This window comes from Mercenaria mercenaria, chromosome 8 (assembly GCF_021730395.1).
Source record: "Mercenaria mercenaria strain notata chromosome 8, MADL_Memer_1, whole genome shotgun sequence".
Lineage (NCBI taxonomy): Eukaryota > Metazoa > Mollusca > Bivalvia > Venerida > Veneridae > Mercenaria > Mercenaria mercenaria.
Genome location: NC_069368.1, coordinates 45,234,947 through 45,258,080, shown reverse-complemented (window position 1 = coordinate 45,258,080; position 23,134 = coordinate 45,234,947). Strand labels below are relative to the sequence as shown.

The window sequence follows — 23,134 nt, the reverse complement described above, 5'->3', positions numbered from 1 at the left end:
CTGATCTAAAACAAAGAAACAATAAAATGCTAATGAAACGGGTCGAAGACAATTTTTATAATAACTTTAAAAATGATGTCCATTTTAATCAATGTCATCGAAAGAGGACAATACAATCAATCTCAAAACCAAGGATCTCGGTTTATGGTCCTTTTGTAGATAGATAGGCATGTTTAGCTAAATCATTTCAACTACATCACTGTATGAGAATTTGGGAGTCATAAAAGGAAGTAAAGTTTATGTGGAAGTGCACATTTTCAATAGAAGGTTACAAATTGCTCTTAACCCTTATCATGCTGGACACGATTGATTCTGCCTTTGCGACCAGTGCAGAACAGATCAACCTGCATATTCATGCAGTCTAATCATAATCTGCACTGTTTGTCATTCAGTCAGTATTATTTTGGTATGCACCCCGTTTTAACAGTTAATGGTACTGTCCAAATTGAAAGATGGACATAAATTTAGCATGGATAAGGGTAAACACTTAATGTAATTCAAAATTGAATTCACACATGTTGCCTTTGGTAAGTTCTGTTCGATACTGAAAGATACTATTGACATATTGCATCATTTTTGGTTATTATTAAAAAAAGAACAACAACAAAACATTGTATTTATTCTAGTTTTCAATAAATTCCAAATACCAAGTACAATTGATTACAAAAGATAAAAACAATTAATAGACTGAATAACTTTCACAAAGCATCGAAGTGTATTGATATATTTATAAAAATAACAAGCGTGTGAATGTATCGGATCCAATATAGACGCCGCGCAAGTCAATTGTGATACCCACACAAAACGTGTTATTCTGAAATGTCTTGAAATGCTTCAAATAATAAATGAAATTAAACCTAATAGACAAAAACAATCATGAAATCTTCGGACTCCTCTACACACACCATTCAACTATGGCTGAACATTTGATCTAAATATTTCTTATAACACCTACTCTGACACCCAATATACCCCTCTTTCAGACAATACATCAATCGCTTTCTTGTATGTCCACAAACTTCTCCAAATTTTGGTCCTGGCAAAATTGCATCAATTCATCGAAGTCGGGGCTTCCTGAATAAATCGCGGATATGAATGCTATAGATAAGTTATTTACTGCCATGCATGAACATATATTTGACACTAATGTTTATACTGTATGATATTTACAAATTACAAATCATTTGGGTTTCTTTCTTTTTTATCTCGAAAAGTCAGAAATACTCTATTGTATGAATTAGAAAACAATGAAGAAAAAAAGCTTTTTTTCACAGTGATATTTTGTGAAAGCTAGTACACGTCTGTTTAAATTCATTTGTACAGATGTAGAAGTAATAATAAAGACGAAATAAGCGACTTTTCGCCACTACGTAGATCCATATTTGTTGCATAGGTTTAAGTTAGCTTATCAAGCTGAAGAGCTGTCCGCTAAATTTCCTTCACAACCCCTTGGTCCCTGACATCTGTTAGACATGTTGTGAAATAGTAAATAATGATTTACCATCATATATCAAGTTTATACCACATAAAGAATGACGTTCAGAGACGGCTTTTAATTATCCTTAAATTAATAATTACGCAATAGCTACCAAAGTCAAAGGCAAATTCCCTTGGCAGGAAACATGCGACAGGTCAATTTATGACGTCCCGCTTTGTTAGACGAATATATGTGTGTTAAAATATGTGCCTCATACTGCGTGTTGCTACTGTTTAAGTGTTCATTTAACGATAGGAATCGTATGATAACGGACTAGTCACATTATTTCTTCATAAATGATTAAATAGACCATTTGTATGTCGCGGCAGCGGTATTGCTAAATGCTGCTAGTTACCGACACGGAGTAATCAAAGATTAAAAACCAATTAGTGTTTGAAGTCACTGGCGATTGATCACCTACATCGTGAGCTACAAAATCACTTAAAGTTGATTAAAATTCCAATGTCATGGGACCAACAGAGAACCTCTCCAATTAAAGGTAAACGCATAAAGGTACTGTTGATGCATATTTTATACACTTACCATTAACTAAAAGAGCTGAGCGTGAAAAGTGACGGGTAGTGACTGAGCAGTACAGGTAAAAATATAATTGAAAATTTGAAAAATTAAGTTCTGTTACTTCTGTTATTACTGAAATAAATGCAGAATGAACTGAATTAGCTCTTGGGAGTTAGCACATCAAAGCAAAGTTACGTTTGTATCAGCCATAGTTCTTCACAAAAAAAAAACACATAAAATAGACATGTCATTACAGACATAGGATGTCATTACAAACATAGGACTGTACGTACACCTTCAAACGGGAGCGTTGATCGTTGATTAGATATGTATTGATATTTCAACTTCTTCAAGATTAAATACATCCGGTATTCACTTTACATCTAAAATATAATTTAAACTGTAGCGCAATACTGTTAGAATGTAAACTGTTTATTTTTACAATGAATAGTATGAACTTTGGCGTGCGTTTAATTGATATACCATAATTTGTATTTATATGCTATAGAATTACATTTATATTAAATAAAAATGTATTTGTATTCTTTAAGTTTTTTATTTATTTTCAATGATTTGTTATTTATATGCCATAAAATGTATTTTTCCTATTAATATGCGATGAAAAATGATTTACATTTGATGATTAATCAAGACGATTAAATGCAGCAGACTGATGTTTCATAAACAATAGAAAGAAAGGTTGTGGGCAACTAATTGCTTCCCCAGGCGGATGGAGCTTTGGTTAGTTGTGGCATATTATATATTAAAAATCATAATACTTTTAATTTATTTATTTAATACATCATTCCAGACTCATAAATCTACATAAATCATAAACAACAAAACTATAAGAAACCAATAAAACATTCATTTCACTCTAGAGTTTGACCATTTGCAAGAGGCTGCTAATCGATAATACAAGCCAAGAATAAATGATTTAGAATAGAAATTGAACGAAAAAGTGTTGAAAATAAGGTAAAAATTGTCTTACGGAAGTGCACTCGTCATGACACTCGGCAGTTACCGTGTTACTACGTAATCTCGTTGGGCAATTCGGCATTCTTCGGACGTAAAGTTGCTGAACGAGCACATATGAGCCGTACCATGAGAAAACCAACATCTGCGGTCTGCAAGGATCCAGACCTGCCTGCGCATCCGCACAGTCTGGTCAGGATCCATGCTGTTCGCGGACGGTTTTTCTAATTGCAATAGGCTTTAAAAGCAAACAGTAAGTATCCTGACTAGACTTCGCGGATGCGCAGCGTGACTGGTCTGGATCCATGCTGGTCGCAAACGCACTATGTCGCTTTTCTCATTGTGCGGCTCATATCGCTAAGTGGTGAAAGACAGACAGACAGACAGACAATTTTATTGCAAATCATATAGGCTTAAAAGTCCATCATGACATAAATATTTCAAAATACAAGATATACAGCAAACAGTGGTGAACGTCATGATATAATAGTTACTGATACAGAATTATATAACATGAAGACGAGCGATAGAGATGACAAAATCGCAACCAAAACACACAGACACAGACAAACAAACACACACGGGGAAGATCATCTTTTTGACAAGTTTACAAGAGTTGTACAACTTGAAGTAGATCTATACAAATCAAAAGGAGAAACATAATTAATGCTTAAATATGTAGCTTCAAATACAGAAAAAATAAACAAAACAGACAGTTTATATATGGACCGTCTAACAATACATTTAAATAACAACATGTATAGAACAATCAGTTCAATCACAGCCTTGTCGAAACGAAATGCATGACCTGAAAAAACACACACATTTCACTGCAACCATAACTTAAAACATAATAATATAAAGTATTACAAAATAGCCTGCCTAAGTTTAAATGCATCAAATATAAATATCCCTAATATTATTTTCTTATTTTCGGAATTCAAAAACTCTATAAATTTAAACATATTTGGTCAAATCCAATATTTTCTTGGTATATATTGTTTTCTTAAATCATTATACATACGACATTCTATTATAAAATGGTATTCATCTTCTAATTTTTGACAGATAATACATTTCTTTTCCTCTAATGCTGTACTAACTGGTCTGGTCTTACCCATCTTCCAGCCTCTGCTTGTACTTTATGAGAGGATAGCCTTAAACGTCTAACATACTGGCAAAATTTATTAACGTTGCAATATTCAAGATACGGCTGAAATCTAAAAATCGAAATTCTCTTGTACAATAAAGTTCTAAAAGAATCATTTATTCTTGAATTCAAATTTTGTATAAATTGATCATTTAATCTTTGTTGAACCATATATAAGAACATATCAACATTGCCTACGCCTCGATATATCCAAGCATCTACAAATCCAGACAATAAAGTAAATCTTTAAGTAAAGAGCACCAGTCAGGTCTACAATGATTTTCAAAATCGTTTTTAACACTGTGGATGTAATATAAACATATTTGTCATGACCAAGTTGTAATAATTTGAACCAATATTTTACTATATTATACATGTGAATTGTTCTGTAAGATACTCAACCTAATTCGCCATTGATAAAGTCATTTTGTGTTGTCTTTTTAACTCCTAAAAGTTTCTTGTGAATGCATGTGTACCGTACCGTGTAATCGTACACAAAGAAATAGTAATTTGCCAATTGTCGTTACACGTCCTCCTACCAGCAATCAAATAATTATTTTATCAGATTAAAATCGTAAAATATTTATCAATTAAGAAGATAACAAGTATTATTAAAAATATAAACTTTTCTTCTATGAAAAACTCTATAAACAGTTCTTTGTTTATAATCTAAAATTTTACCTACTAATATAATATATAACATGCACCACTACAAAACAAAATGGACACTTTGTATCTCCATACGTAAAATTTTCGTACCTCCTCGTTTCAGTACGAATAGGTGCAACGAGACATCTGAATTATCTAAAGCTGATACATGTTTAGACGATATAATCATGAAACATTTGTTCTAAACAATGAACAATGATTCAAATGTATAACGTGTTTCCGAGCTATCGCCATCGCAACACGATACACCTGAAAGACGTTAAGAGACGTTTTCCCTTCAGTAACGTATTCGACTGCAAACTTCTTTGGCATTATTGAACTAACATTTGTAAATCACTGAGGTTACAAAAAAATGTTTAATACCAATTCTTACAAACAACCCCAGACTTCAGCCAATCGTTTATTTACTCGTGAGTCACGCATATTGCAAGCTCGCACCATTTCCGAGTGACTGCAAAGCTATTTCATTTCTCAAATCAAAACTGCAGCAGGAAGAAGTGGAAAAAAATCTTCGTTTAAAGTTATCATCGAGATATCTTTTTTACTTATTGAGCAGTACAATTAAACCTTCCAGCAACCAATATGACGAGGCTTGAAATTAATAACTTAAAAACAATGGAACCGTTTATTCATCTCCTTTTATGACGGAGAATGATAGGCCAGAATCTGTTATTTTATCTAATAAACTGTACCTTTCTGTTAATCAGACATTTATACGATTTCATAAGATTTCTCTACATTTCATGAAGTAATATTACCAACCAATCAAGAGATCTATTCTGAAAGGCGACACGGAGAGGAACTGATATTTATCACCTTATATCGAAAGATATAATTATTTAAAAAGATGTTCAAGATATAAATGAACCTCATTGAACATTGTAACATACGGACAGTAATAACTTCTCCTTAAAATGATTGCATACTACACGATATTTACAGAATTGCAGACTTTTGAAGACAGATATACCTAAAACAAAAATTCCACAAATTATTATTATAATCAAGCAAATCTGGTTATTCATTTCTTGTATTCATATGCAATATGCGGCTCCTCCAGTGTATGGCCTATACGATGTAGGTAGGCAGTCCTAAATCATTTTAGAAGTTGCCGAAGTAAAAAAAATCTAAATACAGACAAAACCTACATACTCAATCTGACTAAGAATGAAAAATCCCTACTTCCTTTTCTCAAACATAACCTTATATTTAAGAAAACTTAAAATTGTTGTTTTAAAACTATGACTAATTTTGAAGTTTGAGAAATATTCATTCAATAAAACAAGATAAAAGATGTTTTTCGCCTTGGTCAAATTGACCATTTCAAGGGTGGGATTTTTTTCTGCATTCAACATAATCAGATCTGGCAAATGAGGCACAGATTTTGGAATAAAAATTTTCACGTCGGAAAGTGCATCCGTTTGCCTGAAAGTAGTTATAGATCTGAAGACGTCAGAGGTGCTAATAGTGTACTACTTACTAATTGAGGAAATCTACGGCTATTTTCGTTGTATACAAAGTAAACAGTCTTACTAATTGATTACTTTTAAGAATAGTGTTAGATTTATGATAGTTAAAACTTTATTTCACAGGTAGGTTTTGTCGTATAGCTGAAATTTCAAAATGTTCCTGTTAATGTCCCAGTAATATTGCACTTCCAAATATATTTATAGAGGATATTACATGAGTGTCTTTTCATATTGAATTTATTAAACGAGTTGAATAAAATGATAAAATGCGAGGCTCTGTCGAGCATTTTATCAATTTTATTCAACGAGTTTAATAAATTTAATGTGGAAAGTCACAGATGTAATATTCTTTTTATTACATGTTAGCTTTTCCTGTTTGTACATAAAAAAATCTACTTTCTTTTACTATATAAACAAGTCAAAATCGACCAACGTCACTTACACTATAAATGACGTCGACGTCAAAGCTTTATTACACTATAGTGTATTATCATTTTTATGTAATGGCTTTATTACACTCCCGCGACGTCAAATATGTGATAAAACTACAGTATTATACAAGAACAAAAACACTAAATAACAGAAACGTATTAAGAATTCTCCATGTGTAATTTTGTGATCTATAGACAATTTTTTTTTCACTTTCGAAAAAAAAAACACTTTCTTCATTTTATGCTATTCAGTGAGATATTGGAATATACCAGTTACATAAAATTTATATTTGGACTTTTTCAAAGAAGTGAACGTTGTTAATTTCTACAGCAGTACACGTGAAAGTACAACAGAAAAGAGGTAGACGTGTATTAATACATACAATACACAAACATAAAAATATACGCTCAGTGCTTCGCTGTGTTAAAATGTGACATAAATGGAGCAATTTAACATTTTTCAACTTAGATATCGTAACGTCATCAGATGTTAAATGCGTGTACTTTGGTTAAAACCATTGCACATACTTAAAAATTTGTGTAACATGTAACATCAAAATATCTGAAAATATGGAATCTGGTGTTGACGCGGTGAAAGATGATGTCTATAGCACATTGAATCAAACAAAATATCCTCTGTTTCATTTTGAGGCCACTTTCCAGGCAACTCCGTTTATTGTTACCTGTCAATACATGTATACACATAATATATACTTATGTTTGTATCATGATAATTATGGTTCAATATTTGTGTGTATAAGCAGAAAAAAAAGAAAAAGGTAGTGACTAAATGAGAGAATTGTACCTACAATGTATATTATTTAAATCTAAGAATAAAAATGTTATTTCTTTTGAAAAATCATAATTTTTACTCAGAATGCAGACTGGATAAAGAGGGAGAAGAAAAGGTGAAGAATGACCGTCTACATTTGATTTAAAAGTGTCAAATATACAAGCTATATAGTCTAAAATTCTATGTAACTCCAAGGAATTCTGACCACTTCATATTAGCCGCGCCATGAGGAAACCAATATAGTGCGTCTGCGACCAGCATGGATCCAGACCAGCCTACGCATCCGAGCAGTCTGGTCAGGATCCATGCCGTTCGCTTTCAAAGCCTACTGCAATTAGGGAAACCATTAGCGAACAGCATGGATCCTGACCAGACTGTGCGGATGCGTAGGCTGGTCTGGATCCATGCTGGTCGCAAACGCAATATGTTGGTTTTCTCATGGCGCGGTTGAATTATTATGTTAATTTTGTTTCGTCATATTTAAAGCAATTTCTTTCTTTATAGTAAATATAGCAATACGATCATCTTAAAATGTTCAACGCGTGGAAGAGTCTTCCATTATTTCATTTGAAAAAAGAAGAATTTATTACTATTTTGTAAAAAAAACTGGGTAATCTGTTTTTCTGTTTTCCTTTTTTCAATGAGATGTTCTCCTAGTTCGTATAATGATTTCTGTGTTTATCTTTAGGTATTAAAGTAGTTTAGTAAAGGAAATATTGATTTTCATGAAGAGTTAATAATTCAGTAGTCTCACTGAAACAATAGTATCATTTATGTCTAAAGGCGTTTACTTAATTCCTTTTTATGCCAGTCTTTAATCCAATTGTTACAACAAAATTGTTCCAGATGGTACGCTTTTTGATTGACATAAGATTATTTCATAAACTCGTTTGATGGTCAACCTTGAGAATAAAACTGAGTGTAAAAACTGAATGAATTTACATAAATTATTAACTTTGTTTACTGAAATAAATTACATTCAATATTTACTTGACCTATGAATTTACAAAGCTATCTGACATAAAAGCATTTCCGTATCAATGATGGTCCTTTGGCCATTACTGAAATAGGTGACACAATCTGCATAAAGTAATTGTTTAATTCCTTAACTATACATTTATATTCCCTTTTACTATATTATCGTTAGAAACAACTTTAGCAGAAGATTGCGTGTTTTTTTTTCAGGTTACTCGATGTTTTTGAAAATAAATGATAATATTACATGTTTCATACAATCTGTAATAAAATATGGTAAGGCTTTTGGTTAACATCATATAAAGTGTCTTTCTTGTAAAAATGCCTTCTATTCAGTTAATAAGTAATCTTTGGTATTATTTCATTTTTTTTCTATGGAATATAGTTGTCAAACCATATAGCCATGGACTCCTATTGATTTTCATTTTTAATATAAACATTGCATATTCGTATTCTCTTAAGAGCCTTACATAATAATCTGTCATCTTGTATCAATGTTTTATCGACTCAGTAAGAATTGATTGAAAGTGCTGTGGTTCTAAGTGTTTTGTATGGATTTGTGTAATATCTGTCAGTATTTCCTTTTGACCTTTTAGTTCATTTACCAGTTTTTCAGAATATCATTTCTCTGCATTAGCAACATACTTAATGTTCTTTTTATTGCACTCTACGTGTGTGGACGTTGATCTTAAAATAATACCATTAAATTTACTCAGGGGCCTCCGTGGCCGAGTGGTTAAGGTCGCTGGGATAAGGTCGCTGACTTTAAATCACTTGCCCCTCATCGATGTGGGTTCGAGCCTCACTCGGGGTGTTGAATTCTTCATGTGAGGAAGCCATCCAGCTGGCTTACGGAAGGTCGATGGTTCTACCCAGGTGCCGGCTCGTGATGAAATAATGCACAGAGGGGCACCTGGGGTCTTCCTCCACCATTAAAGCTGGAAAGGTGCCATATGACCTACCATATGTTGGTGCGACGTTAAATCAAAAAAAAAAAAATTAAGTTTACTCTAATATAGGCAATCAATTTCTTGTTGTTAATTGTTCTTTAATTTGATCTTATTCTGAAGTTGATGTTAGCAATATATTTCAAGCATTTTTAGTTTCTTCAAGACATTTACATTTTTCCTTAATTTCTTTTTTTTTTCTTTCTTTCTTTATAGCAATCTTTATAGCCATGTTTCCTATATTGTATTTCGTAATTTCCCTTTAGATTTGCATTCTTATTGTATTCTTCTTTTCTATTTATACAATCTATAGTTAGATTCTGGTATTCATTCAGTAACAAAAGACAATCATTAATCTTGAAGTAATTTTTGTTTCACAGCTTCTATGACGACACAAATTATGAAATGGATTACTTTTAATTTAGCAGTTTTTATTATACTACTAAAGTGCTGTTTTATTAGAAAAAAGTCAAGAATACTAAAAAAAAAAAATAGTAGAGTTGGTATTAGAATGCCATGTATATTGTATTTCCATGTATCCATTAAGTTAAATTCATATTTAACGGTTTTAAACTGTTTTCCATATTCAATATCAATATTTTTCGACCATTTTTCTTATCTATGTTTATATTAGGTTAAAAACCGTGTTCAAATCGCCTAAACGGATTTGGCTACATCTAATTTCTAAATAGTTCTACTTTTTCAGTAACGTGGGTGTATTTGTACAATTATATGTTTTATTTGTACGCCCTTATCATCAGAATTAATCAAAATGAAAGTGGTCAAATGAATTTATGATACGAATTACCAGTAAATTAAATGGAACTGGCTCCAATTAATTTACAAACAGAATGTTAAATCATTGTCTGTGTTATTACTTGACGTAATTTATAACAAATGCTAAGCATTGTATACGGTAGAACTTACTGCAACTTTTCAATAAATAGTGATATTTCATTATAGACACATAGTGTAGAACGGTTACAATATCATTACTGTAGTCACTTATTTTTGGATTAATCACGTACCTTATTATACAGTTAATAGTCCAGTATGTATCTTTAAGTGGCTGTGTAACACATAGAAGGAAATTTATTAGCGCGTTGCGACCATGTCCTTCTTCAGTTTTTCTGCAATATACTGTGTATCATTCCAAACAAAACATGCATACAATAACTATACTTTACTTTCATCAGTTTCTAATCCATGTACAATTCAAAACACATGAAAAGCGTACATTACAATTATACAATGCATGTATTGTACACATAGAAATATACATTCCCATTAATAAGATACATTCATGCAATTTCGATTTTACATATTTTACATGATCCTCGACATGCTATGCAAACTATTTTCAAAGCCATACAAAATGTGTTAACCGTATTACATAAATTGCAAGTATACAGGAGTGAAAATGCTTATATTCTTATAAATTTTATTACGTCACACTAAAAAAACACGATGACACATTGGCACCTGTATGTAGTAAGCTGAATGTTAAAATACAAAAATGGCGTACAGTTGGTAGAATGATTCTGCAGTACAATCATATCAGGTTTGGTTTGACACTTCCATATCGTCGGTTAAGCGCCATAAGGACTCATCAGCCTTCTTTATCCATATACTGTTGAGCCCTTATGGCGCTTAACCGACGATATTGTTTGGTATTTGCAACCGATATCGTCGACTCATTTTGTTCTCATAAACAATGTTAAATTTGACTGGAACACAACCACGCTGAACGTAACAATATTATTCCAGTCATGTGCCTGTGTTTATTAGATAATTTCCAGACGGTCAGAGAAATATGCCCGACGGATTTCTTCTAATCACAGTTAAGAAAAATTCAATTACGAATCTGATAAAGGACGAAATCAAATGATTCGTCCCTAATCTTGTTAAGGACATCAATTTGAATACGAAATATTTCTAGGACGTAAATAAACTAACTCGAGAAGATTTCATTCAATGCTCCGCTTGTATAAAATATTGAAAGGAAACATTCTGGTACCAAATGGTATATAATAATTTCTGATTTCAGGTAATATGTTATAGCAGATATTTGTTTTGAGATTTTAACTCGTTAAATATTCATTTAAATCACTCAAATAGCAAATATCACAATCATTAAATAGACTTTCTAATATTTTTGTAGGTTAATGAAAGAAAGGAAATTATAGTGAAATTCAGATAAAAAAAGCTTTGTAAAATAATACATAGCTGTAATTAAAGCGAAAATTAATCTAGCCGCCTTTGCAAAATAGAATGACACTTTTACTCTTCTTGGCCATGCACATGTATTGTTCAAATAACATGCATAAGACTTTCCTCTGGTTTACATGGTAACCAATTCTGTAGAAATATAATTTATAAGATACGATCAGGCTCGTGTGTAATTGGAACAAGCTATAATTAAATATCTTCTGATATAATCAGTAGACAAATAAAAACAAATGAAATACAGTTTCAATTATTCCATTATCAATTAAATAGTAAACATTCCATTAGCAAAAAAAGATTATGCACGTATATCTGGAAAATCATCTAAACCCTGATTACTCGATTAATTCTATGGAATTCTAATTTCCCCTGACTTCGAAAGGTAAGCTTTTCTTCGAAGATTAATAATTTCCTGTTCATTGTCAATTTGCAGACTAATGTTAAAAGATCATAAAACAAAATTAAGACTAAAAAAGTTTCACTTCATTGGAGTTTTACTTAATTCTCCGCCATGGAAAAAGAAGAAGAAGATGAAGAATGTTTATTTGTACTAAAACCCTCAAAAGGGTCACTGACAAAGCCTCAATAAAACATGGTGATGAGAAACATTGCAAAGTATGACAAGATGGCGAGATAGCATGTGTATTTGCGCAAGTTACTCTTTAGTAGGATTTATGATTTTTTTTCTCTATAGGTTGTCGAAATGAATCAACATTACTCATTACATTACGGTCATGATATTGGATCGAACCGAATAACCGAATTTGGTTTTCCATGAAATGAGAAAGTACTCGAGTTCTCTTTATTTAATTCAAAGATTTTTGTAATTAAAATACCATAAACTTATTAGAATAAAATGGTCATGATCCTATATAAAATTTCGTAAAATATAAAAGTGTTGTGATTGATCATTTTATTACTGTTTCAGTATTGAAACGATGACTTACCTGCTAAATTTCTAAAATGGACTGGTCCATCATTCAATTTGTGCAGTACCGTTTATTATTCAAATGGGTGTTCACTGAAAATTTCCTGACTGAATAGCGAGCAGTGCAGACCATGATAAGCCTGCGCGGATGTGGATGTGCAGGCTGATCATGGTCTACACTGGTCGCAAATGCCGCCAGCAGGGTCAAGGTTAAGAAAGATGGCAAAAACTTATATAAAACTAGTAACGGCAAAGCAATACTGATATAACTTTGTTACTTAGACATCAACTTTATGACAAAGACAGTGTACTATAGGTTGCCTCCTACTACCTTCTACAAACACCTCTACTTAAATATGAAAAAATTACTCCAATATTTCAGAATTTACTTTTTTTAAACTTCAACAAAAAACGTTGACCTTTGAGCATGAAAAGGTGCGTGATATTGATACATTAGCTGGTAATTTACATGACGTTCTCTACTGATTAATAAAATCTTGAAATCTGAAGTAAGATTTTGTTTGACGTTCGCAAAAAGTGCACTAATATTTTACTCCCTTTATATCGCCTAAATGATTAGGACTTATTGAATTGAAAACTTGAAACCAAGCTACAGATATTTTAAACAATATTATGCTCACTTTAAAGAACACAGCTTTTTTTCCTCTGCCATTAACATGCCACGCGATAATAGCTGTTGCGTAAAATACAAACGGAAAACATTTAAATGTCTTGTTGTGGCGGAAATCCGTCACGCACTTCTTGTTAATTTTTGAATTATTAATTATCATGGATTACAATTACAAAATGTAATAAGCTAATGCGTCTGACAGTCTTCCCATTAGAATAAAATGATTTAAACTGTTCGTAACAAGATAAACTGTAAATGTATTCTATTAGTAAATTAGCTTTCTGTTATTGGCATTAAAGTTGAAGGATTTTTCTGAGGTCGGTATCGCTAATTACGAACGTGCCATATAAATAAAAGTCAATATGAAATGGGGTACCACAAGGTACATGCAAAAATATATATTTGATTAAGGATATACTCCCGCTTTAAAAGTTTTGGGTATTGTTTAATCATTCATTGGAATGGTGCCTGCTTTTTAATTTTGTCTTTTAGCAGTTTCTGTGTTACCAAAGATCCCCTATCTAATGTCCAGTTTGTTTAGTTCTAGGCAAAGCCATTATCTTATCTGAAGACCATACGCCGCTTTTCATGGAATTGCACTCTGTGCATCCTTGAAGGTTCCATGTGCACTGCTGTGAGAATACATCTGCGGATGTTTCTAAATTATATTCTGGTACTTATAAACGTCATGTGCAAATGTTGAGTTCTGCTCAACACGGGGCTAGAGGGCGTGGACGGTAGTTTGCATTTCCACTACCGTCCATGAACAGGCTCAATCAAACCGAGTCTGCAACATTTTCATTAATGTCGTGCTGGGCAACCTGTTTTTTACCATTTTTTTTTTTATTTCAAATGTTTAGACAGTGTGAAAACCACATTAAACTGGGACCTCTTGCAAAACCACGAATCGCGTTAGCGATTTTTGGATGATTTCCCATAAGTCTAAATGCAGTTTACATTCAGTCCTTGTATTTCCATATCAATGTAACTCGCTGCAAAAAGTAGCTTGTTTCTTTCAGCGAGTATGAGAAAATCACTAAAATTGTAAGACTATCGACATAACAGCTGAAAGTACTCGCTAACGACAAATTTTCCTGTCGATAAAAATACTGTTGTCGATAAAAGTACTGTAGGATTAAATTGAATCCCTTTGCAATGGTCACTGAGTATGATCCAAAAAGTCCAGAAATTTTGAAGCCAAAATAGGTCATTGTTCACGCGAAGTAAGCCGTAAATGGCAGTAATCCGGAGACGATCCATTGTTGCTTAACAAAATATAGGTACAGCAAGGTCGCCTTTACAAGGACGTTTGCAGCTGCTGTCTGGAGGTGAGAATGCCATTCTCCTATTGGTGAATTTCTGCAGGCCATCCTTCCTTCGAATAAACGGTCCATTCGAAGGCCACTCCCTCCGGCATTAGTTAGAAAGCCATGGATGAACTCCAATATACTTATAACCTAGTTCCACCGATGTCTGTGCCATCTTGATACATGTACTCCTTGGAGGAATTGAGAAGTTTAATGCCAAATTTTATTATGGAAAATTTTTGTAATATTTGCTGCATAATAAAACACATATACATATTAATAATAATAATAAAAACATCAAGGAAACAGATGTCTTGAAATTTATTGTAAATAATCATATCTTTTAAAATAAACTATAAATAGCATGTAACCGCAGTTGAAAATATTATTTAATACACTGGATTTGTCTTTATGTTAAATTGCCACATATTTTCTTAGAATTCTATGTTGTATATAACAAATCAAAGTTTAAAAAACTTTGAGGATTAATCAATTACAGCAAAATGTTCAGTAAACAGGGTTAAGACAATTGGTCCAAGCCAGTTGAAAATATGACTCTAAATTCTTATTCCATGAAAAGTGAACAGACTATCACGATTTTAAATCTTGAAAATTAGGATACCCTTATTCAGATATCTCTCTATTCATCACGAGTACATTGTTCCGTCGAACCAGTGGCTAGATATTAATCATAATTGAACAGAAACGAACATTACAGTTAAACTTGTCCCCTAAGAAATATAAAATACATAAGATCTGAACAATGACTTCACTGAAGAATGTCAGGACATTTGCTAGCAAACTACTTAGAGTTGTCGACTTTAAATCACTTGCTCACATGTGGTTTCGAAAAGAAAAAATGAAATTTCAAATTTTGTTAGTCTGTCAACATGACTAAAACTATGTTAATGCCTTTCATGAAAAATGTATTCTAACATTACAACTAAACTTAGCGAAAATATTTGTCGGTAAAGAATAACTGCACCTAAATAATTAAAAAAGAGTCCTTTTATAACAGAAAATTATGTTGAAGTGCTCGGTTGGAAAGCTTTGTTGTATATGTCTAAGGAAGCGTACAACTGAAGTTGCGCAACAGCAGATTTGACATTTGGTAAAATCATTAAAGCTACTCGCCCACATTTTGGGTGAAAGTTTTCAACATGTTCATTTCCACCACCTTTGGCATAGAATGTATATAAGAAAATAAAAAATGACCAAGTTGGTCAAAATAAAAGTTAAATATTGGTAAAAAAAATGCAAGATGAAAGTAAAATTTATGCATTAGTTCAAAAGTGTTGCAACGGTTTTACTACCTTCTGCACAATATTTTTGGTTATTTTATCTCTAAGAATATTTGCAATAATCTTATGACAGGAATTTTATACCACTAGTCACTTTCAGAGCAGTCAGTTTTTATGGATTTTTGAGAGAAATCATTTTTCTTCTAACAGAATAGTCACAATGTTCAAACAGTAAAGAAATACCACTTCGGGTGTTTTCTTAATGCCACAATACATTGAGTAGTTTAACAAGAATCATCGTTATGCTTAACATTGTAAGCGTGTCATGAAATAAGTTACAACAACTTAAAATAACATGTAAACAATACACATATATCCCGCTTCATGAAAAATCTACCCGCCTCTTATAATTAGAAAGTTAAAATTGACAAAAAAAAAATATCGCTCATCTTTGTTTGAAAATTTTCCGGTGACCCATTATTTAATTTGTTGTGGCCTAAACTGATTGTTTGTTTCCGGTATTAAGACCTAACCTAAATTTTTAGCCTGATCCTATATGTTTTATGGCCTTGGAGATTTTTTTTCAACTTTTTGACTAAAAGTAGCAAAACTGCACTCTTTATGCTTTAAGCATGGTCAGTAATGTTAGAAATCAACTTACTGATGCTCTAAATTTGAATTCATTTTTGACACACACACACAAAATTTCCAAAAAGTCCAACTTATTAAGTTGGACTTTTTGGAAATCAAAAAAAAAAAAAAAAAAAAAAAAAAAATATCAACCTACCTACCCTAATTTTATTTTTTTTAGCATGTTACCGGAAACAAACAATATTTTTACGCCTTCAGTTTTAACATCTTAAGCATACACAATGCAGTAAGAATCCGCAGGTGTTTCGAGGTAAATCTTAATTCTGGGAGACAATAGATGCGTTAAGTACGTGATGTAAAAAGATATTTTAACATGATAGATTCAAACAAAGTTCTAACCATTATATACTTCATTGCTTAAATAGCACAGAGGTAGTCATATTTAATTCTCAGACAAAAATGCCTTAACAATACTTTAACACTGATTAAATCTTTCCGGAATTAAGTATAATTTCAATCTCACCGGAAAAGAGCGATAGGAAATAAATAACCAAATAAAAACGTATAATTTATCATAATTATTTCTAGGAAGAAGCTCAAATGTCTGTGAATAAGTGTCTAGTTATGAGTTATTACCTGAAACAGCCAGATGTGCAAAATTAAAACGGATGATTAAACATTTAGCTATATATTTTATTTGTCAGTAGATCAAGAAAAACATGCAATAAACTGTCTCTGCCTTTGTATGCAATGTGAATATTACAAAGTATAGGAAATTTGAAAGCAGTTGTTTAAAAAACTTACGAGCATACCGTTCTGCTACTGAGCTCGTTGATTCAGAATTATACTGTCAATTACGCGGATAAAGGATGCAGAAGATCTTAGCGTTGATGAATGGCTTGGGTTCGAATATTAACATGTGTTGTATAACATGTAGCATTGAGTTCCTGAAAAGAAACATGAACATATCAATGTCCTGGTATCAAAGCCAATCCTCGTCTAGAGTATACCCAAAAGGTTGAATTATCACAGAGAACTCGACTTCCCCAAACCGCACTCCATAACCAAGATACTCTTCAAACTGAAAAAGAATTTGACGAAAAGAATCGTTACTTTTGGAAAAAAATTTTGTGAATTTAAACTTTCCACGGTATGTTTTTATTTACTAGTACTTTGTTGTAAATGCTACCGTTTATGAATTAAATGAATTTATAAATATAAAAATATTGATCTTGACATTAAAAGATAAGTAAGAGCTACCCACTTCGCATGGCGTCATCGGTTTCTCACGAGATATTGCGGTCCGACACCAGTAGGTAAACAAATGGAATTAAGCTTTAACATAACGGACGCTACCAACAAAACATAAAAATAGTTAAGTTATGGTAGCCAGAAGTGGGTACGTACAAACAAACAAAACAGCCTTCCAAATATAAAAAAAACAAGCTTAGGGAACTTTAATCGCAAGCACTCAATGCATTTGCAGAAGACAGAGCATCATCTAAGACCCGACAAAAAAAACAGAAGAGCTCAGTCCCCGGTGCCTATCATTGAGTATTCCCCCCTGTTCTGTCAGATGCATAGACGAAAACGTAGCGTCCAATTGTAAAAGGGCCGAACAACAAACATGCGGTGATAACGTTTATTTTAAAAAAACCCTCAACATGACTACACGCTTTGACAAACCGAATAAATTGAAAAAAGATGTTGAGAGACACTTCTATGGATGCATTCACTCAAGTTCCGATAATTTCATCATAAATGTGCTTGTTTAAACACAAAAATAATTCAGTTTAAATTATAAATGTCAATTTGAAGATGATTTTAAAACCGTGATATGTGAACATTAAACCCAAGTTAACATTCTTTAACCTTTAGCCTGCTGGGGGCAAGTGATTTTGCCTTTGCGTTCACGCTGAAAGGTTTTACATAAAGTCTCATTTATAATAATACAAAACTAATTCTGCGACAAGGGGTGCACATTTTTTTTTTTAATTGGGAATACCAATAACTTGTCTGAATTCCCAAAACTAGTGTAAGTGTTGTTCAATAAAAAGGGTATGATTTCACACACTTTGTCATAAGAGTTTTTCTTGATGCTTCTGGTTAAAGGGCATTATTGAAATAACATGCGAAAAAAATGTCATTCTCCCTGGCAAAATCTTTATTGAAAGCAGTCAATTAGTTTGCCATTAACTAAATGATGTGTTAAAGTGTCATTTAAAGTGGAAAAATCGTATGTACTGTCTTAAGAAACATTAAAAATGCCGTTTTTAAACTTGTCTACGCTCTCGCCAGAATTTTTCACACCCAAGTACATGTATGTGTACACCAGAGTTTTCGTACACTTAATCGCAATATCTTTTATGTAGAATTTTATAGCAGTAAGACAAGATGTTTTAAATAGCTAAATTTTACATACAGTAAAACCTGTGTTAAAGATCGCCTCTGAACAGAGACCACCTGGCTCTAAAGACCATATGTTTTGGTTCCCATTTTAACATTTACAGTGTATTTTAACCTGTGAATAAAGACCACTCCTCAATAAAGACCACATTTTGGCTCTCCCAAGGGCGGTCTTCATAAACAGATTTTACTGTATTGTGTTTTCCATGCTACTATGCGTTTTGTTAATATTGCGTGTTTTATGGATTCGCCTGGCGGGCAAAACTTCAGTTTACACTGTCCTTGTGACTTTTTTTGGCATAATTATTTTTCCTTTTCACTTGGAAAGTTTTTCAAAAATTCGCATTTCTTTCAGTGTCTCTGGAATCTATTCATGCATTTGATTGAAAGTTTACACAAACCTTTCAAATCAAAATATAAGTTCACATAAGAAGATTTTATCTCTGCCTTTTATTTTAACAAAATCATTCACCTTTTTTACTTTAAATTGTAACAGGAGCAACGCAATATTGCAAATCAGATCATCTCTTGAAAGAACTAAACTGGGAAACTTTGTCTGAACGGAGGAGAAAACATTGGCTAATACAGTTTTATAAGATGACAAGAAATATCTTTAAAAATGATGATCGGCGAATTGTAATAAGGAAAGAAGTTTATGAATTTTTCATCTAACATTCATCTTTCATCTAACATTTTTCAAATTGCAAAACTAAACACCGCACTTTAACAATTTAAATAGTTCTCTTTTAATTTTTCACAAAGGTTTCGTAGGGTTGCAATTTTGTTTCGTTTATCCTTAGACGAATAATTACAGCAGTAGTTTGATGAAGATTCATGAAGCGGTTCATGAGAAGAGGTCATTAAACGTGTTTATATATTTAGCTAACTTGGTCCCTATCCCCATTTGTAACAAAATAGCAAGAGACCTTACGATATTGTTACACATCGAGTTTGATAAAAATCCATTACATTTTAGTGGTTAATACGAAGGAAGGCATATCTACTTTTAGCTTTAGTGGTCCCTAATAGGGCCCAAGTTCATGTATGAATAAATTTGGAAGAGGACTTTATAATGATGCCCCAGACCAAGTATGACAAAGATTCACCAAGCTGTTCATGAGACGCTGTATAAAGGCATTTCTAGTTTTAGCTCTAGCAGCCCCTAAAAGGGGTTAAATGTCCCAGCTGAACAAAGTTGGCTACGGGCCTAATAAAGATGCTACAAATCAAGTTTGATTAGAATACATGAGAAAAAATCAATTAAAGGATTCTTTTATTTATTTTTTTTTATTTATTTCTAAAATAGGCCAACTGATCCCGCTTTAACAAATGCATATTCGCTATTCATGAATCTTTGGACAATGACGTCACACCTATAAAAAAGTGAAGGTCAAGCAAAACATACAATTATTTCAATATTTCTGTTTCATAAGCAATGTTTGACCGTAGTCATATCACATAGATAAATGTATGCAGCGTACCTTTATTTCAGTGTAATGAGATTCAGTCATTATATAGCATATATATAATAAAACAGATTTCAACTGAGTTCAATATTTGCATACCATACTAAAGAAAAATATTCATATATAATAAATCAGTTAAATAATTTATAACAAATATATCAAAGCAAACAAGTACTCATTTTAATATGCAATCAGAATAAGTCACAAAAGCAAGAAACCTTTTCATATACAGACGACAATTGTAACAAGGAAAATCTTTTAAAAAGCACTTCTCTAGTAGTCTACATAATAAGACTCTTATCACACCCTTATTCATGTGATACGCAGACCGTATTCAGCTCTTTCTTTAATTTGATATATGTTGGTATTTGAACAGGTTTTTATCATATTTATTAAACTTACTTATCATTTTGAGATATATCAATATTCTTGCTAAATATACTGAGCCAAAGTTAGCTAAAAAAAACTGTTAACAGCGTCGTTTAGGATAAACGCTTTGTCTACATTTCACTCAGCGTAGCACAATCAACAGAGTGAAAGAAATTGACACTCTCGTCCAATCAGGCAGTGTTGCATAAATCTTCCATTTTGATAAATTATCTATAATGCGTTATCAAGTAGTTTGATTTGCAAACTGAAGTCACGTGGCATAGGTAACGAAAACGAATTTAGACGGCGTCGCCGAAAAACAACCTTACTCCTAAGAATCTACGAAATCTCATTCCTAGCCATAATAATCAACATTACCATCTCCGTTCTGTTCACAGTATACCTTTGATCCATATAAACACCCAGTCTTATGCAAGTTCTTTTTTGTCCATAACAATCCGTCAATGGAACTCACTCTTTCCAGATGTCCAAAACGCCTCCTCTCTTTCCGACTTAAAAACAAACTTTCCATTTGTAAGAATAGCTCCAAATCACTCTTTAACGATGGGGTACGAAATTACCAAATTCAACATACCCACTTACGACTCGGATGCAGTTCTCTAAATTTTGAGCTTCACCGTAGAAATATTGTTGAGTCTCCTCTCTGTGGTGCAGTCGAAAATCCGCTTCTTTTTCTCCATCAATGTCATGGTACCTATCTGATCTCCAATGTGGTATCACACTAGCTTAATATAAATCTTCTTCATGGAGACGAGCATCTATGAAAACAACAAACTAATCTTCCTACGTGTCCAGAGCTACACAGCGGCAACTAAGAGATTTGACACATGACGGGGACATTTTGGTGACATTCTGCCCTCCTTTTATTCCTTGCGTGACGTCATAACCCATACCCAAATCACAATTTGTTTCTTTTTATTTCATATTCACCTCAGCTCTTATATATAGTCTATATACTATTACATACTTTACTTTACACATTTGAATAACAATGATTAAGTTATCATAATAGCTTTTACGGCAAAATATAAACGTAATGATCTTTTTTTCTTCTTCTTTTTTTTGCAAAAGTTTCAATTAATAACTAGTCTCACACTATATGATACAGTTCTGCATACAGTACAGTAAACAATTTGAATCTGTCTCCCCGTGCTAAATCTAATTTTTCAGAGACTTATATGCTTTTCCAGCTTTTCTATTTTATATTCCCGTACAGAACTATATCACCATTATAGAAAAAAAATGTGGTCTTAACCATTTAGTATACTCCTTTTCGCTTCTTTCTATGAACTGTGTACCGAAGAGCTCGTACGGCATTTAGATAACTCCGTTTGTAAAGCGTCTGGAGAGTAGATTTATATTTACAAAAAGTGAACATTTTTCTGTGTTTTAAACCTGACTCTGCTAATGCGAACTCTGCTCTACATTTCGTTATTTAATAAAAATAAATTGAAATGAGTTATAAGAGTTCCAGACATAAATACTACAGACATGAGAAAGAAAGAGAACGTAGCAGTAGCCCGACATTACACAAACGCTTGAAAAATGAAAGTGAAAGTAGAAAACAGAACCGAACAAGTGATCGTACATCATCCAGTGACAGAGAATTTAACTTTTTGCAATTTAAATATTCTTTAAACAAGATATTCTTTCGGGACCAATATTTTATGAAAAGGTTAGGTTTTTGTATTTCTTTTTATGTGCTCAAGTAATTGCGATTTGAATGACATTCAATGAATGTATCACATATGTGCTTGATTGTGTTACCAGTTGTTGCCCTGTATACACCCTGTACACTGATTTCAACCGATTAGTACTTGTTTCAGTCTGGCTAGTTGTGTGCGCATTAATTCGGTTCACATGCGTGACCTGCGGAATAGCCTGATTGAAACATCATAGCGGTATCAAGTCAAAACGTCCCCTAGTCAAAACGTCCCCTAGTCAAAACACCCCCATTTTGGTCAAAACGTCCCCCGTTCAGTTTAGAATTTGGTCAAAACACCCCCCTAATATTTTTTTGTATTATTCTTAATTCTTTTTAATTAATTCATATATTTTATTATCTTTTCAATTTGAAACTTATGGATTATGTACTGATAATACACAAAATTGATTTATTAGCACCTAAAATAATGCAATCAACACCTATCAACTATATATGGTTGTGCTTTAATTGAGCTGTGGGCTTAATATTAGTAGGTGTCATAAACCCATTAATCACCAGTAATAAGGTGTGAACATTTGTGAAGGGAAAATCTTTTCTTCTATACAAGGCCAGAGAAAATAAATGTTTAGATTCTCATCCGAATTTTGAGAAAAAATGGGGCGGGTGGGCACTTTTTATTTTTTATTTTTTAATTTGGAAATATGGTATTGTGGAGGTCAATCTGACAAATTATATTTAAAATATCACTGTATTGATATTCTAGTGTGTATTGCTGTGTCTTTGAAATGCTTGTATATGTAAAACCCATTTTGAAATAATTTTGAAATGAACAAAATAATTTTATGTCATAAACTTTTATCTTGTTTATAATGTGATA

At 32.5% G+C, this 23,134-nt stretch overlaps 1 protein-coding gene across 2 annotated transcripts in view; it reads left to right on the top strand.

Moving 5' to 3' along the window:
* Positions 1–21,910: 21,910 nt before the first annotated feature.
* Positions 21,911–23,134, top strand: part of LOC123566451 (probable ATP-dependent RNA helicase DHX34) — an 83,646-nt gene continuing 82,422 nt past the window's right edge. For both annotated transcript variants that reach the window (XR_008372041.1, XM_045360562.2), the window contains exon 1: positions 21,911–22,266. Coding sequence is in view for 1 of the 2 variants with exons in the window: in XM_045360562.2 (XP_045216497.2) it covers positions 22,046–22,266 (221 nt within the window). In the remaining variant the exon portion in view is untranslated. The remainder of the gene's footprint in view (positions 22,267–23,134) is intronic.